The 16,845-nt window shown below is 41.3% G+C and overlaps 1 protein-coding gene across 1 annotated transcript; it reads right to left on the bottom strand.

Moving 5' to 3' along the window:
* Nucleotides 1-3,825: 3,825 nt before the first annotated feature.
* Nucleotides 3,826-16,239, bottom strand: LOC137611786 (sodium- and chloride-dependent GABA transporter 2-like). Its single transcript, XM_068339881.1, has 15 exons — nucleotides 16,106-16,239; nucleotides 13,874-14,085; nucleotides 12,742-12,876; nucleotides 12,457-12,594; nucleotides 12,204-12,291; nucleotides 9,881-10,013; nucleotides 9,644-9,778; nucleotides 9,389-9,492; nucleotides 8,242-8,366; nucleotides 8,042-8,154; nucleotides 7,823-7,960; nucleotides 7,587-7,689; nucleotides 5,440-5,540; nucleotides 4,730-4,897; nucleotides 3,826-4,231 (listed from the first exon to the last, which is right to left on the bottom strand). Exons 1-15 carry the CDS (start codon nucleotides 16,237-16,239, stop codon nucleotides 4,127-4,129), a joined length of 1,932 nt encoding a protein of 643 aa, XP_068195982.1. The 3' UTR covers nucleotides 3,826-4,126.
* Between the last annotated feature and the right edge of the window lie 606 nt (nucleotides 16,240-16,845).

The following is a 16,845-nucleotide window of genomic DNA, read 5'->3' as shown; positions in this document are numbered from 1 at the left end:
ATTGGTTAAAAACATGATCCCTAAAAAAAAGCCGACAGTCTGGCCGACAGTCATGCCGCACTCCGCTACCAGAGGCGCCCCCTCACAAGGCACTCGGGCCCACGCCCGCCCCCTCAGTCAAGGGGCATCACCGAAGTCCCGGCTCTGAGCTGCTCTCAGACAGTAGAGCAGACTGTAGGAGCACCGGTGGTAATGTAGCAAAACATAAGGAACTTTCAATGATTCTATTAATAACGTTTGACTGACTGATCTCAGTATTTCCTAACTATTTGGCGTCGGAAATAACCCACTTTAAACTTAATTGGTCTTAAAAATGTCATTGTGCTGTCATCTGGAATCTAGTGACGGTCCATTCTATTAGTCTGTGGAAACACACGGAGAAACTGGCATAAAGGTGAATGAAAGACCCTCAAAGATGAACTTCCAGCCTTTTCTGAAATTTCAAGAGCAGTCACTGCTAGACAAAGGTGTCTGGTGTGCTGCATTGATTTACAAATGTAGTTGATAGCTCTGGGGGGCGGCGGAGGGGTGCATTCAGGCTTGTGTGTTCTGTCTGCAGGGACGTGCTGTGAGATTCACAGCGGTGAGACACCGACGTTAAAGTCAGTTCTAGGAGTAAAACAGCGTCACATTTGACAGTAAATTATCAGCCTGACATTAAAAACTAGTTAAAAAATTTTTTAGGACACACAGCAGCAAATAGCTGCACCTCACCTCTGACTGGACTACCGATCGATCGAAACAATATTTAATTAATAAATGAAGACGAACGTCGGAGCTTAAATATCTGCTTCGAACTTCAGATCAGGAAAAATTCCGCTCTGTTGGCACTGACTGCACTCGTGATGAATTTAACCAGTTTTTAACGTCAGGTTTTTTAATATGCGTGTTGACTTCTTTCTTAGATGGTAAAGTGATCAAGTGATCAGGTTTCCTTGATGAGGCTCAGAATGGATTATTGACATAACAATAGGGGCCATTCACAGGTAGTCAGGAAGTCATGAATGCAATCATGACTGTCTGAGCAGCGCGGCTCTATTTAGTGGACGGATTGCGCAACTACAGCCACTGCAGTTTATCAAATAAATTTTATTTATTTTTTATTGTGTGCGCCTTATAATCCGGTGCGCCTTATATATGAAATAAATTATAAAACAAACAAATTATTGAGGGTGCGCCTTATGGTCCAGTGCGCTAATAGTGCGGAAAATACTGTTATTTAAATATGATACCTGCATTAAAATTTGTGGAGATAATATTATTCAGAAAAGTAAGACACATAACCTGGAGCCTGGAGATCAAAATCAAGAAAAGTGTTCTCACGAAAGTCAATATTAGTACTATTTTACATGTTAAGGAGAACTGTTAAAAACTGTGAACATGTTCATCACAATGATCATCATCATAAACACCTGTTACCATAAAACGTGCAGAAAATGACAGGTAGCTAAAGGCATAAAGGTAATTTAATTTTATCAATATGCACTGTAAGATACTGTAGGTGAAAAAAACTCTTTGTTCTGATGCATTCAAATAATTTAGCATAATTGAATCCAGCAATGGTGTTAATCATAGGGATTTTCCGATAATCCACTAGGCTGTGTCACATAATCCAAAAGGCTTTTTCAAAAAAGAGAGGAAGTGAATGAAGCAAAACTCCATGTGGTCCCCTTTTTGAGTATTTAACGTATGCGCTATACTGAAACCAATGTCTTCAACACGTCTACGGACACCAGGGCTAGTGCAAGCACTCCTCCAGCTCACCACCTCCAAGATCAACATCCTTGAGCAGCTGGTGACTGTCATTACTCTTCAAGAGACCCATGTGAAAACAGGAATATCCTACGGATTCTTGCGTAGCAGGATACACCACTGATAAACACCACAGCATTGCCACATTTGTCTGCAATGATATAGCCTGTTTAGATGCAGGACAATCCCTACAGGGCCTTATGGTAGAATGGATATCAACCAGAGTGCATTAACATCGTGAACATCTAAACCACCTCTTAGTAGACTGGTCCCATCATCCCTACCAGATGTCCCACTCCCTGGTAAACTAAACCTCCACGATTAATACGAAACTCCTAGATTATCCAAAGGAGTCCTGCTCTTTCTACCCTGGACGTTGGAACAGTTACACCAACCCAGGTCTACGTACGTAAATAAGAGCAAAGTTATAGTGCAACTTCTTCTTTGCCTTTCAGCTTTTCCCTTCAGGGGTCGCCACATCAAATCAGTGTCCTCCATCTGACCCTGTCTTCTGTATCCTCTTCTCTCACACCAACTACCTTCATGTCTTCTTTCACTACATCCATAAACCTCCTCTTTGGTCTTCCTCTAGGCCTCCTGCCTGGCAGTTCAAAACTCAGCATCCTTCTACCAATATATTCACTATCTCTCCTCTGGACATGTCCAAACCATCTCAGTCTGGCCTCTCTGACTTTATCTTCAGAACCTCTAACATGTGCTGTCCCTCTGATGTACTCATTCCTGATCCTATCCATCCTGGTCACTCCCAGAGAGAACCTCAGCATCTTCATCTCTGCTACCTCCAGCTCTGTCTCCTGTCTTTTCCTCAGTGACACTGTCTCTAGACCAAACAACATCGCTGGTCTCATCACAGTTTTGTACACCTTTCCTTTCATTTTAGCTGAAACTCTTCTATCACACATCACACCTGACACTTTCCTCCACCCATTCCATCCTGCCTGGACACGCTTCTTCACCTCTTTTCCACACTCTCCATTGCTCTGGACTGTTGACCCTAAGTACTTCAAATCCTCCACCTTCTTGATCTCTTCTCCCTGTAATCTCACTCTTCCACTTGGGTCCCTCTCATTCACACACATGTACTCTGTCTTACTGCGGCTAACCTTCATTCCTCTCCTTTCCAGGACAAACCTCCACCTCTCTAGCTTCTCCTCCACCTGTTCCCTGCTCTCACTACAGAGAACTATCGTGCAACTTATACAAATATATATACAGTACTTTTAGTATGTGTAATTTATTACGACAAGTAATACTGTTCTTAATTGCAGTTTCTAAAAATCCAGCCCACATCTAAACATTCACTAAGAGCCATGAAATTTGCACAGGCTCTGGTAGCACCATAGAATTCAATGAGTTGTAAAACATAAATTCCTTCCTAGATAGATATTGTGGAAAAAATACACATTTTATGAAGCTTTATTTTTTCACCTCACGAATAAGTTAAGTCATCTATTTTGTCTATCCTTCAACAACTGAAAGTAATCTATTTTCAGTCTTACCTGTGTTTCAAGTGTTATCATAGGCGGCCCAGGGAAGCTGGGATCTGGATAACATTAGTAATGAGTCCTGTCTTTCTGCTCATTTCAGTTTCAAGGATATTTGCCTCAGATTAAACTAAATTGCTAAACAAACTACCGGTAACTTATTTATATAACGCCGTGATATTTACTGTCTGTTTGGCAGTCTTAAGGATGTTGTGAATGAGTCAACAATCCTGACAGTCTGATGTCACAAATTTAAGTCTTTAATTTACTGTGGTCTGGATGTTTTACCTGTGACCTCAATTACTGTGTGTGTGTGTGTGTGTGTGTGTGTGTGTGTGTGTGTGTGTGTGTGTGTGTGTGTGTGTGTGTGTGTGTGTGTGTGTGTGTGATGTTGGTGGAGCTTCTCTTACCTCTGTCCTGGCTCTACTACGCTACTTTGTACGTTACTGTCTGAAATCAACTCAGTAGACATCAGTACAAGAATGTAGACACATATAGTAAGAAAGACTGCATGTAACTAGAAAATGGTCGAGTTAGAGTTTATTTGCCAAAGTAAATAAAGAAAAGCAGTTTTTGCCACTTAGACAATCATCTTGGTCATGACACTGCGAGTTTCAACATCCCCACCCATGTGTCCAACCCCTGTACCATCCAGTCACTGAAACTGCTTCAATACAAACAATGAATGGAAAATGCTGCAGTAAAAGACTTTGTTGCAGATTTGAACAAAAATATTTTTTCCCAGAATCTTTATCTTTTTTTTTCAATTCACCAATGCGAAAACATCTACTTTTTTTGCAAGATCTCATGACAACTCATGATGCGGTGTGATAGCTGTTATATCTTGTTAATTAAACGTTGCAGTTAAATTAACTTGTCACTGCAGATGTCAGCTCAATAGCCGTTCCCTCCTCTCCTAATTCTTTTCTCCATCTGGCCGGATCTTCAGCAGGAGCACAAAGGGCAGACAGACGCTGAGAAAAGAGAAGTAAGTTCAAAACTACAATAATCTGGATATTTGCAGTTTTTATTTGTCGAGCCTATGCTTAGTCAAAGTAGAAAGAGATTTACTCTTCCCCAAAGTCAGGTCCCAAAACACAAAGTAGTTTGGATTATCTTTTAGAGACTTTGGACAATGTTTAGTCTACTAATAACCATCATAACCATGCTGGAAGCATGCAGATAATGGGAGCTAGAGCCGTGGGCAGCTCTCACATGGGGTACAACAAATGATCAACTTGTGAAAGGGATGGTGCCTTGCTCAGGAGCACCTTGGCAGTGCTCAGGAGGTGAACCTGCACCTCCCACTACCAGTGCACAACTTTTTGTTGCACACGGGTCTTGAAGCCTCCAGTCCCCAGCCTAGGACCTACTGGACTGAGCTACTGCTGCTCCAATGACAACAGCACAGGAAACTGATTGGAGGGAAACATTTTCTTTAAAACAAAATGTTTTTCAGCATAAATTCTGACCTGTCTGAAGGTTCCTGGTGTCAAACACATCAGTCCAGCTGCCCACAGCGGCACCATGGCAACAGAGGAGAAGGTCATGATCCATCCTAGTGCATACGCCCAGTCAGGGTAAACGTAGTCATTGATCTTGAGGTGTTGGTTATCAACCAGGTACAAGATGAAAGAAATCTGTAAAGTGTATTTTTTGTTGTTGTCTTTTTGTTAAACATTTTATGAACATTGATACATCCTGGTTCTGTCTTTGCAACACAATTGTCACAGTTGCAAAAGTGTAATACATGAACCAACAATGTTAAAAACGCTATTGACAAGGTTGCCATGTCAATGTCCACTGAAAGAAGACTGCATAAGAGTAATTAGAGGGTTCAATGCAGCCCCTTATTAGTCTAAAAAATAGAAAGGCTAGATCGGACGTAGCTAAAAACCTTTTAAAAAGCCAGCACAGTTCTGGAGGAACATTCTTTGGAAATGAAACCAAGATCAACCTTTACCAGAATGACAACGAGAAAGAACAGCGGAGAAGACAGAGTTCAGCTCATGATCCAAAGCATACCATGTCATCTTTAAAACATGGCTGATTTAGTGTGATGGCTTGGGCATTCATGGCATTCATTCACTAGTGCTAGTGTGACAATATTTTATCCTGACATTCTGACAAGCTCTTGAAGGAATGTAACACCACCTGTAGACATGAAGACCTTGTTACTCACCAGTGATACGATGGGAATGATGAATTTCCAGCACACGTTGAAGAAAGCAGATTGTCTTTGTCCCGTCATGTCCTCAATGACAAGTGACAAGCGGTCGACACCTGGTGGTGGAATCAAAATAATTAACATAGGGGTATGTTATATTTAAAATTACATATTTACAGGACATTTATTATAGCCTGTTAAGACAGGAACATCTTACAAAACAAGGTGAGTCAATCAGTAAAGATTTTGTTATATTACAACATGGAGTTCAAAACAGATACAAATCAGTTCATTCATAACAGTAAATAAAACTCACAAATTACTAAAAGCTGAACAAAGAGATGTGGTTCCAGTTCCAATTTAAATCCAGCTAGAGATGAGTAGTGGTGTTAATTGAGAGGATAGGACCAGATTTACTGAAGGCATAAGTCGGCATAAGAGAAATGTTCTGTCATTTCACTATTTAATAGACTAGAAAATTTTTCACATCAACAGGGGTAGGTAGACCAGCTGTACTTGACTTGCCACTGAAAGTCGTTTTGAATTACCTGCCTGGAGCAGACGAGTTGCCATGGTACTGCTCGTGACGTGAATGAGGTTCACACTGTGTCCCTAGAGGCCTTTGAGTTGGCTTACAAATTGCTTCTGTGTTTAATAGAAGTCTGGCACCCCCCTCTTAGACAGTGGAGTAATAGACTAGGGAGATGCTTTCTGTTTTTGATAAATGCCACTAACGGGTGTACTTCAACTATTGAGGTATATCTTTATTCAAATGTCTTGCACATGACTGCTGGTCTATGAAAAAAGACTGCACCTCTGTTTATTAGGGAGTTCTCTGAGAGTTACTAGGGACATTGCTTCAAGGCTTTCACGGAACATTTCTCAAATTACAGCCTGATAAAATGGGTGAGGACCTTAGAGTGGACCCATGGCTCCTTTTCATTGAAAGAACGTAAGGAGAATTGGTTTGGGCAACTAATTAGGCTGCATTGTTGGGCATTTCTGTTAAACCATGGAAATAACCACAAACGCATCTGTTTATGCAAACATAGGCAGCACAAAACTTAGTCCTTGTCTACCAAATCATTTTCTAAACACAAAAAGTACAGACCACACACAACACTGAGTCAAGCTGCTGGTGAGCTCATCCCTCAAGGAGAGTCCAACCCAAACACTATAAAGATCACATTCAACAAACATTTGGGGCTCTTCCCCAGAGGTTTGTTGTTGCGTCTGCTGACAAGCCCAGCGTTGTATCCTCACCAACTTTGTAAACTGCTGAACTTCTTCAGTAAAGCTTGTTTGGACTACAACTTGTCTTACCATTGAAGAAAAACCTCTCAACCGAGCTTAAAGAACCAAAGAGTGTTTCGTTCGGAGTAAAACCTTAACAGCTTCAATGGTACCCAATCTTTAAATCATTCACTGAAAGTGCTTTGTAACAATTGATCCCCTTTGGTGGACTTTCTCTGACACTCCAAAAATGTATCTTTTTTCGTTTTTCTGTTCATGACCGATCGCAAGATTGTATTGCTCAGAGCAACAAACGGGTCGCTGCTACAACTTTCTCTGATTGACCATCTTCTGTTCCGAAACTGGATCAGTTGTTATTACGTTGAAGTCCATGATTACAAGCCTGATGTTTACTTACAAGCTCTGCCAGACCATACCCCAGCCCTCCCTGTTGAAGGACACAAATTACCTCTATAGATGTCAATGGCAGCGAGTAAGTTAAAGACATTTTGGACATACCCAGTTGGAGGGATACCCTGGCGAAGATCCTGAGAAGTTGCACAGCCTGGAACGATTAAGTTTCGAAGACATTGCTGTGCACTCAATGCCTTCTCAACCTTAAAGAACCCTTCCCAAGGCCTGTTTGTTTGCCTAATCATCAGATAAACCAATGAGGACCATCAGAACCTGTATATCATGATTCCAAGGTAGCTCTTACACCAAGCAGTTGGACTCTTTCTGCTCTGTGATTAAAATGTCATTTTACCCTTCTGTCAACTGTGGTTTGAAAACCAAGTGACTGAAGCTCGGCTGACTCGCTTTGTGGGTGGATAGAAAGACAGGGACAGTTATATTTTAATCACTCAAGGTAATTTTGAACTTGCAGTTAGGGTGTAAGAAAGAATAATACTTTAAATACTCTTACTTACCAAAAATCCAGCCTATAGCCAGGCATTCACCTACAGCCATGAAATTCTGACAGGCTCTGGTAGCACCATAAAAGTCAATGAGTTGGAAAACATAGATTCCTCCCTGAAGAAGAAAGAAATTGGAATTCTCTTGTAACAAAATTTAAATGTACATGTGGAATATGAATTGCAATACCTTTAAGTTTATATTAATTTTGTTTTATAAAGGCAAATTTGTTAAAATATACAGTATTCACCTCAGTGACCATGGTTAGGTTTAGGAGAAAAAGGGATACACATATGATGAGGACAAGGATCTCGTGTTTTATTGCTGCACGGGATGACTTCGGAATCACATCTTTATTTGCACTTATAAAACTCTCCACTGCTACAAACTGAGGAGAAAATAAAAGTGTGGTACTGGTTTATATACACAGCTATTATATGTAAGAAGAAAATGTGTCAGGAGTTATTACATGTGTGTCCACAGTCAGTAGAATCAGCATCAAGAAGAAGCAGACAGTCCAGAATTGTGGTAAAGGCATCAGAGCTGTTGCCTGAGGGTAAGCGATGAAGGCTAAACCTGGACCTGTGAAGGGAACAATACTTTGATACTATGGGACTATTTTACAGAAATTCAACAGTGCATTTGATGAAATTTTTGAATATACTGTACCTGAATCAGTAACAGTCTCTACACTAACACCCTGTTCGTGAGCCATGAATCCAAGAACAGAGAAGACGACAAATCCAGCTAGAAAACTGGTTCCGCTGTTCAACAAACAGATCCAGACACAGTCTCTGGAGATCATATAAAGAATTTAAAACGTTGGGAATTTTCATTTACCAAAGGAAATGACCATAAAAGAAATCTCCTTACGCAAACATAGATAGCACAACACTTAATCATTTTCTACCAAATCATTTCCTAAACACAAAATGTACACAGCACGCACAGCACATAGATAACTGATACATGCAATACATGCAAGGCTGAGTCAGGCTACTGGTGAGCCCATCCCTCAAGGAGAACCTAACCCGGACACCATAAAGATCATGGTCAATAAACATTCTGATGGTGAGCTCACCCCTCAAAGAGAGTCTAACCCAAACACTATAAAGATCAAATTCAATTAATATTTGGGGCTCTTCTCCAGAGATTCATTGCTGCGTCTGCTGAAGAGCCCAGCGTTGTATCCTCAACAACTTTGTAAACTGCTGAACTTCTTCAGTAAACTTGTCTTATCATTGAAAATACACCTCTCAACTGAGCTTAAACAACAGAACAGGGTCTTGTTCAGAGCAAGACCCAAACAAAAATATGAAATGGAACCGCTCCAGTTCCAGTTTTCCCTCCTGCCCTCAGTATTTTCCTTCTCCACTCCCACTTCATAAGTTCATTCCATCACATGTGTTGCTGCAGCCACCCATCTCCCTATCAGTATCCACTCTGCAGATGCTAAGTTCAACCCTCAGTTCCCTGCCAGATTGTTAGTGACTTCTCCTACTCTCCAGTGTTCCTATTCTTGAGATTACAATGCATTGATTTAGCTTGTTTCCTGGATTCTAACTGTTCACCACTCCCTGTCTGATTTGCCCACCTGACTACCCAGTATTTCAACGGTTTGGCATTCGAACTTTGAATTCGGACAACTTCTCTGGTGTACTGTTTTTGGGTCCAAACCATCCCTGTTACAAAATACCGTTAAATGATCCACAACACTGTTGTGGATTCTGGCAAAGTACATTAATTTTAACTGTCCTGTCACATAAGAACAACTTCCAAAATCAAAATCAGTGTATATTTTCTATCTTGTACTTACTTGTAACAGTTGTTGTTGTACTTGTTATAGCTGCCCATGACAGTCAGAATCCCTCCTGTGAGGCTGTAGGAGAAAAAGATCTGGGATCCTGCTTCTATCCAGACCTGTAATATAAGAGAAGCTGTATTACATGCCAAAATATGAATTTTACTATAAATTCCAGTAGTGTTTTGGACATTAATTCGGAAATATCAGTCAGCAGTCTTGAGTTACACCCATGAACTCTAAAATTTTTGGACAAAGTAGACAATGCACCTCAAGGTCAGCCAGGCGGTTTATGTCTGGATACAGGTAGTAGTAGATCCCTTCAAAAGCTCCAGGTAGAGTCAAGCCTCTAATGAGTAGAATCAGGAGCATCACATAGGGGAACGTAGCTGTGAAATATGCAGCCTAAAATATGGAGTAAATGTTATAAAAGGTAGTCATCAGATGAGAATGAGAATAATATGCACCCCAAATGTACGTATAACAACTGAAATGTTTCTACAGGACCTTTCCAGAGGATCTGACACCTTTCCAGATGCTGAAGTAGCAAAAGATCCAAGCAATCAGAAGACACAAGGTCAGCTCCCATCTCACACTGCCCAGTTCCTCAATGCCTCCAGACATGGCCAGCATCCTTCGTCTGAGGAGAGGAAGAGTAACGGGTACGACTGAAGGGTATACAGAAGTACTTTGAACCACAGTGGTGTTTGGGACTCTTCAAAATGTTTTAAAACAGGACAACATCATCTGCAAAAAGCAGAGATGAAATTCTTTTGGCCCCAAAACTGGACTCCTTTCGGATCCCGGCTGCATCTAGAAATTCTGTCCATAAAGACTACGAACAGAACCAGTGACAGAGGACAGCCCTATCGATGTCCGAAATGCACCTGGCACAGGTCTGACTTACTGTTGTAAATGGGAACTAAGCTCCGGCTTCTGTCTTACAGGGATTGGACAGCCCTGAGAAAAGGTCTCTCGTATGGGGTTATACTTTTCCAGATCCACAAAGCACATATGGACTGGATGGGTAAACTGCCAAAAACCCTCAAGCATTCGATGGAGAGTGAAGAGCTGGTCAGCTTTCCCCTCCTGAGGCGCCCAACTGTTTGTCAGAATGTCTTTGAGGCTGACCGATAGTCCTCCTCCATTGCCTCACCAAACTTCTCCCAGACCTGAGTTTTTGCTCCTGTGCCTACTCGGGCTGCAGTACACCTGGCCTGCCTGTGCCTGTCAGCAGCCTCTGGAGTCCCACAATTCAACAAGAATGGTATTCTGGTGCCACGTGCGTTAATGGACAATTGAACAAGGTGTTTGTAATGGACAAAGTGTGACTAGCACAGAAGTCTAATAACAGAACATCACTCGTGTTCAGTTAGGGGAGGCCATGATTGGGATGAACATTGTCACTGTCTACAATGTTCATCCCAAACACCCCTTTCCAGGTCTCAATCTCATTGCCCACGTGAGCGTTGAATTCCCAAAGAAGAACAATGGAGTCTCTAGTCAGAGCACTGTTTAGTACCCATTCCAGGGACCCCGAGAAGGCCGGGTATTCTGCACTGCTGGTTGGCTCGGAGTCCAAATCAACAGTAAGACACCTGTCCCCAACCCAAAGGCTCAACCCTCTCGAGCTGCAGGGCTATAAGCAAGCCCATACCAGTCCAACACCTCTCAGCTTGGGCAATGCCAGAAAAGTGAAGAGTCCAAGGGTTTCGGTTACAGAGCCCAAAATGTGGATGGATGTCAGCGTGACTAGATCTAGTCCACACCTCTCAGCTTCCCTCACAAGCTTTGACTTGTGAGGAAAGTTGACATTCATCGCCCCAAGAGCCCAGTTCTTTGTCCAGGGATTGGGTCATCGAGCTTCATGCTGTCAACTGCCACCCAATCCACACTGCACCCATCTCTTATGGTACCTTCGGCAGGTGGTCCACCGGAGGTTGGGCCCCGGTTGCGCTACACGGAACTCTATATTATTTGGTTTTGACACTACTCTTTTTTTCCGTTTACAACAACCAGAGAAGCATGAGAAGCATGAGCAGCCAGAGGCTGTGCCTCCCAACATGCAGGACAAACAGACTGAAGAACTTCTTCATGCCCTGAGCCATTAAACTGCTCAACTCCTCTCTGGGGGAGATGAAGAAGAAGGGAGTTCACACGAGAGCAGAGGGATGACGGAAACAATGCACCAAACAATGTAAACAATATACACACTATATAATGTAATATTCAGTCCATGCCTATCCAAGTTTATTTATTCAGGCCCTTTATTCCGAAGCTCATTTAGGTCTCTGTATTTGTATATTCCTTTATATAGTGGGTTATTTATTATTTATTATTCTATATGTCTGGTGGGTTACTATTTATTACTCTTTCTATTTGGTATTGGCATTACTTTTTGTGTGTCCTTTCTTTCTATGTACGTACTGTGCTGTGTGTAATGTGAAGGAGAAACTAATTTCCTTGATGGAAACTCCTGAAGGGATGAATAAAGTCCTACTCTACTCTTTACTCTTAGTCTGGCTCATCACCCTGAACCTGTTTGCCAAGGGAGACCCTACCAGGAGCATAAAGCCCCGACAACATAGCTCCTTGGATCATACAGCTTGTGAAACTCCCCCACCACAATAAGGTGGCAGTTCTAGAGGGAAATAGTACTAACAACCACAATCATAAAAAAATATAACAACTCAATCTATCAGCTTTAATTTGTTTGGACTGTACCCACATCCTTTTGTCTGATAAGTACATGCTTTTTCAGAAACAATCAGAACAAGTGAAATACAGAAATACATTGTGGTTGATATGGATAAACAGAAGTTAGACTCACTCCCAGAACTCGATCGCTGCAGAAGTTCCATTGGTCTGAGTCGTATTCATAGTTGATGAATTAACCATCTGAACTTCAAAACAGTCAGCTGGTATAACGAACAAACAGATTTCATTGGTCAACTGAGCCAACTTCAAAGACAACTGACCACCCTATATTAGAATGTGGGTTAAATTGTGGAGTTTATCCAGTATCCACATGGTTTGGGTTTTTTTTGTCGTCCAAATAACGTGATGCAGACTTTTATTATTACCTGTATTCCAGGTGTTGTTACAGGTGGCCCAGGGGAGTTGGGATCTGAATGAGAACACCAGGTAGAAGAGAGCCCAGGCTTCAATTAAAATGTAGGTGGTATTGAAGAATAAAATTATTAGTTGTCCAATTCCAATTCCTTTAAAAGAAATATAAACCACAGGTCAAATAGTAATAATAATGAATAACATTTATTATATAGGGCTCTAACGTTTTGGTTTTGACAAATGTAAACCATTTCTCTAAATTGTTTTGCACATTTTTTGTTTAAGTCTGATCCACTCACCCCTTGCCAGTGGACACAACTTGGTCCAGCAGGTGACGAATCCTTCCTGGGTGTACTGACCCATTGAGATCTCCAGTAGAAATAGAGGTATGCCAACAAATACAGCCAGCAGACCATATGGCACCAGAAAGGCACCTACAGATATATTTATATATAGTATAGTAATGTTCACATCAGTAGGACCATTGATAGTGGTAGAAATAGTGAACGCAGTAACCCTATTTCACCCATCTGAATGACTGAAATTCATTGACTTTATCTGTGAAACTTTTCGCGTACAGTGCATGTTTGAGCAGGATTATGGTTAGGGTTATGCAAGTGTTTGTATGTTTTTATATATTTTCCATAGCATATAATTCTTTATTATGGACAGCACTGGACTGGAGTACTCCAAGAAGGAAATGCTGTCAATGAAGGTCAGAGGACCTTACAACCTCATCCCCGTTGAGCTTCAAAGGAGATATTTGAGCTGTTAGGCAGGGTGACTAGAAAAAGTTAAACTAATGGGTAGAGCCACTAGGTGCAAGTTAATTCATCTACTCAAATGGAGAGGTTGTCAAGGGGGCTGCTCAGTGCTCAGATTGCAGGACCTTCTGTCTGGACATGTCAAGTGCTACTCTAACATTAAACCCTGGGTAACCAATTAAGTCAAGGCTGTCCTGTGTAGGAAGAAGGAGAAGATGAGTTAGACTTGGCCATGCAGGACTACAAGAAGAAACTGGAGAGCTAGCTGGGGTAACACCAGGTGCAGGAGGTATGGAACAGCATGAGGACCATCACCGGGTATGGCAAAGGGTGGAGTACAGTGACAGGGAAAAGCTCTTATGAACAGAGAGATTGAAAGAAGAGCTGAACATTTTAATAGCTGAGTAGTTTGTGTAGCACCACGTATATACAGCACTAGATCTGTGCCAAAAACATTTCAAATAGTAAATCAAAATGTTATGAAGAAAACTGATCTTAACACTGTTCGAGTACCAGAGCAGGTACTTATTCTCTCCCTATAACTTCTCTTACTATAACTTTCTTTCACTCACCAATCATCACTGCCAAAATTTTAGTGATGATTGGTGAGTAAACCAAAATACACCAAAGTACTTTAACTGTAATACAAAGAATTGACAATAGTTACCTCCACCATTCTTGAAACAGAGGTATGGAAATCTCCACACATTGCCCAGTCCAACCACACTTCCTGCAACAACCAGAAAATACTCTCTCTTACTGGCCCACTGTCCTCTGTCTATAGCACTCTGCTTTTCCTTTTTTCTTCCATTTCTCTTCATTTTGGCTCCAGTTGTGCCAACTATTGTCTGCCTCTGTTGTAAATTATGAATACAAACACTACAAACACAGCATTGCATTTTGATATGTGATGAGTCACACAGAAGTAAAACCTGTTCCAGGGTTGAGTGAAGTTCTGCTGCTTAATGGTGGGGTTACATTAGGATCACCAAGCCCTCAAATCATGAATGCATGATTGACTTGGAAACCTGTTATTTTAATTGTGTTTGCTTTGACAATTAATGACAACCTTTTGGACACTCCCTACACTTAAAGTCAAAGTCTGAAGTTTCATAAGCAATGCAACTTATCAATATGCCATTATATACCAGTCACATAGAACGTTCGAATTGTTTTTTTTTTAAAATTCATTGATCATCAGTCTAAAGACGTTTTATTTTGAAGAATGACTTCTGTGCGGAATTACGCACAGACAAATGCATGCGCCTGTGCCTCTCGAGAGGTCTTGGTCACGTGACAGGTTACCAACCGTTACCCACAATATTAAGCGCCCACAACTGTGCCAGTGTTCTTGATTAAAGTTTTGCAGAATATCCTTAGATCGCTCAAAAACCACTGAAAACCCTGCTTCCATTTCCAACTTCCTATTTTTGTGAAGTGGGAATTTCTTTAGTGTCCGCAAAAAAACTCACTACGCAGTAGACTTGAAGTACGGAACACACTTCAGGTGTCACTGTCTCCCGTTAACCCTAGATGAGACATTGTTCATTGTATAGAAACAAGCTCAGGGCTCCCACTAATTCTCATTATTATTATTGTTTTTCGATTGACATGTTCACCCTTTTATATAGAAATGATCAGTTTTTTTTTTGTTTTTTTTTGGTGTGTGAACATAATGTACATTCAGATAATATGATATATGTTAATATGTTTCCAATATGTGAATATGTAAATTTCATATGTTGCAGATGTTAATATGTATGTATATTATTTAACTATTTATGTTTGACCCTCCCCCCCCTGCTGCCACGATCGCACAAATTTCCCCACTGTGGGACAATAAAGGTCTATTATTATTATTATTATTATTTCTCCTACATTGAATGCACTTATTGTAAGTCGCTATATTTCAAAATAAACCTCATCGAGCTGCCACTTTTTGTTATAATTACTTATTAAAAAGGATTTTCATTTTAAAATTAATAATTTCGTTTCCCGAGGTGCTGATTATTAATTTATGAATAAAGGTTGTTTATTGTTTTTTGATATCTGCATTTGACAGAAGATCACTGCAGATGATTTATTATTAGACTACAGCCATCCTGGCATCATAAACAATTATTGAGCAAACGAAGGCAGAAAATATGAAAATATTTTCTTATTTGAAACCGGTCCAAAAAAGTTGGGGACCGCCGCTCTTTACAATCAGCTCATGAAGCAGCAGTACAATCACCCCAAGTCACCTCGCATTCATCAACAGATTGTACCAGGATGAGTAATTGTGAAACATTGAAGATATTCGATGTAGTCCTCCATTACACACATTCTGAGAAACAACCACTATTTCCTTTTTCTCTCAAGATAGCCCCTTGTGAGATTCCCGATACAGACGTATGTGTAATATGGTACCAGAGCAGAGTATTTGTAATGTCTTCAATTCAATTGTCCTGATGCATCCAAATAATAAGAATACTTTAATTCATCAATGATGTGTTTATAATCCACTATGGATTTTCCAATAATCCACTAGGCTGTGTGAAGTATTCCAAAAGGCTGTTTCACATGTTCTGGTATCAAAAAAGAACAAATACAGGAATGGGGTGGAGACAACCTCGATGTGGTCCCCTCTGTGACTAGCTAAAGGTAGTTGTGAGGCTGCATGCTCCATAGTGAAACCAATGTCTTCAAGACTTCTACAGACACCTGGGTAAACACTGGCAGGATGTGTCACTGATAAACACCATGGCATTGCCACATTTGTCTGCAATTATATAGCCTGTTAAGCTGCAGGACAATCCCGAGAGGACACTGCGGTAGAATGGATGTCAGCCCGAGCGCAGGATATCAACATCGTCAACATCTAGACTGCCTCCTAGTAGACTGGTCCCATCATCCCTACCAGATGTGCCAGCTCCTGTTGTGTTTGCTGGCAACTTCAATAGCCATCATAGCGACTGTGGGGACAGGAGCTCCAATGCTGATGGTGACTCCCTGGTAAACTGAGCCTCCACGGTTGATGCGACACTCCTCCATGATCCAAAGGAGTCCTGCTCCCTCTACTCTGGATGTTGGAACTTTTACACCAACCCAGGTTTGGCTTTTGCTAAATGGCCCAACAGTCAGTCACTTCCAGTGAGACACACCCTTGATACATTTCCCCGGTCACACCATCAACAATCCATCATCGCCATCCCATCTGTGATCCAGCCTGTTCAAGGGAGGGATGTTAAGACATGGAAATTCCGAAAAGCCAACTGGGAGCACCTCACTCAACATGTCAACAGGGTAACTGCTAGTCAACCAACCCCATGCTCCAACAGCTTGAACGAAGCTCATCAATCATACTGCAAGATGGTTTTGACTGCTGCTAAAACAAATGTGAAGACCTGCTTTGTGAGAACACTGAAGCACAGAACATCGAGGACACGGACAAAGCAACAGACAAACTCTATAGTGGGATAAACAAAAAAAACGTACTTTCCACATTAAACAAGTAAACAATCTGTACAATCTCAGAGTCTTCATGGCTGGCCAATTTGTTGTGTATCCCCCAGGTGACAATTAGGATCCTCCAAAGACAATGTAGTAACTTTGGGCAGTACTTTGGGCAGACCGTGGCCCCCCATGACTTCCTCGATC

This window comes from Antennarius striatus, chromosome 18 (genome assembly GCF_040054535.1).
Source record: "Antennarius striatus isolate MH-2024 chromosome 18, ASM4005453v1, whole genome shotgun sequence".
In the NCBI taxonomy this organism is placed as follows: domain Eukaryota; kingdom Metazoa; phylum Chordata; class Actinopteri; order Lophiiformes; family Antennariidae; genus Antennarius; species Antennarius striatus.
The sequence above is the reverse complement of the archived record's forward strand: the minus strand, read 5'-3'. Positions and strand labels throughout refer to the sequence as shown.

What these genes read in the sequence shown, in the direction of transcription:
- LOC137611786 (XM_068339881.1), bottom strand. Translation starts at nt 16,239, where the DNA reads ATGGAGGAGTGTCGCATCAACCGTGGAGGCTCAGTTTACCAGGGAGTC. An exon ending in CTGTTTCAAGAATGGTGGAG is followed by an intron (nt 12,877 to 13,873) that starts GTAACTATTGTC and finishes ATATATCTGTAG; the next exon opens with GTGCCTTTCTGGTGCCATAT. An exon ending in GTGTCAGATCCTCTGGAAAG is followed by an intron (nt 9,779 to 9,880) that starts GTCCTGTAGAAA and finishes TCCATATTTTAG; the next exon opens with GCTGCATATTTCACAGCTAC.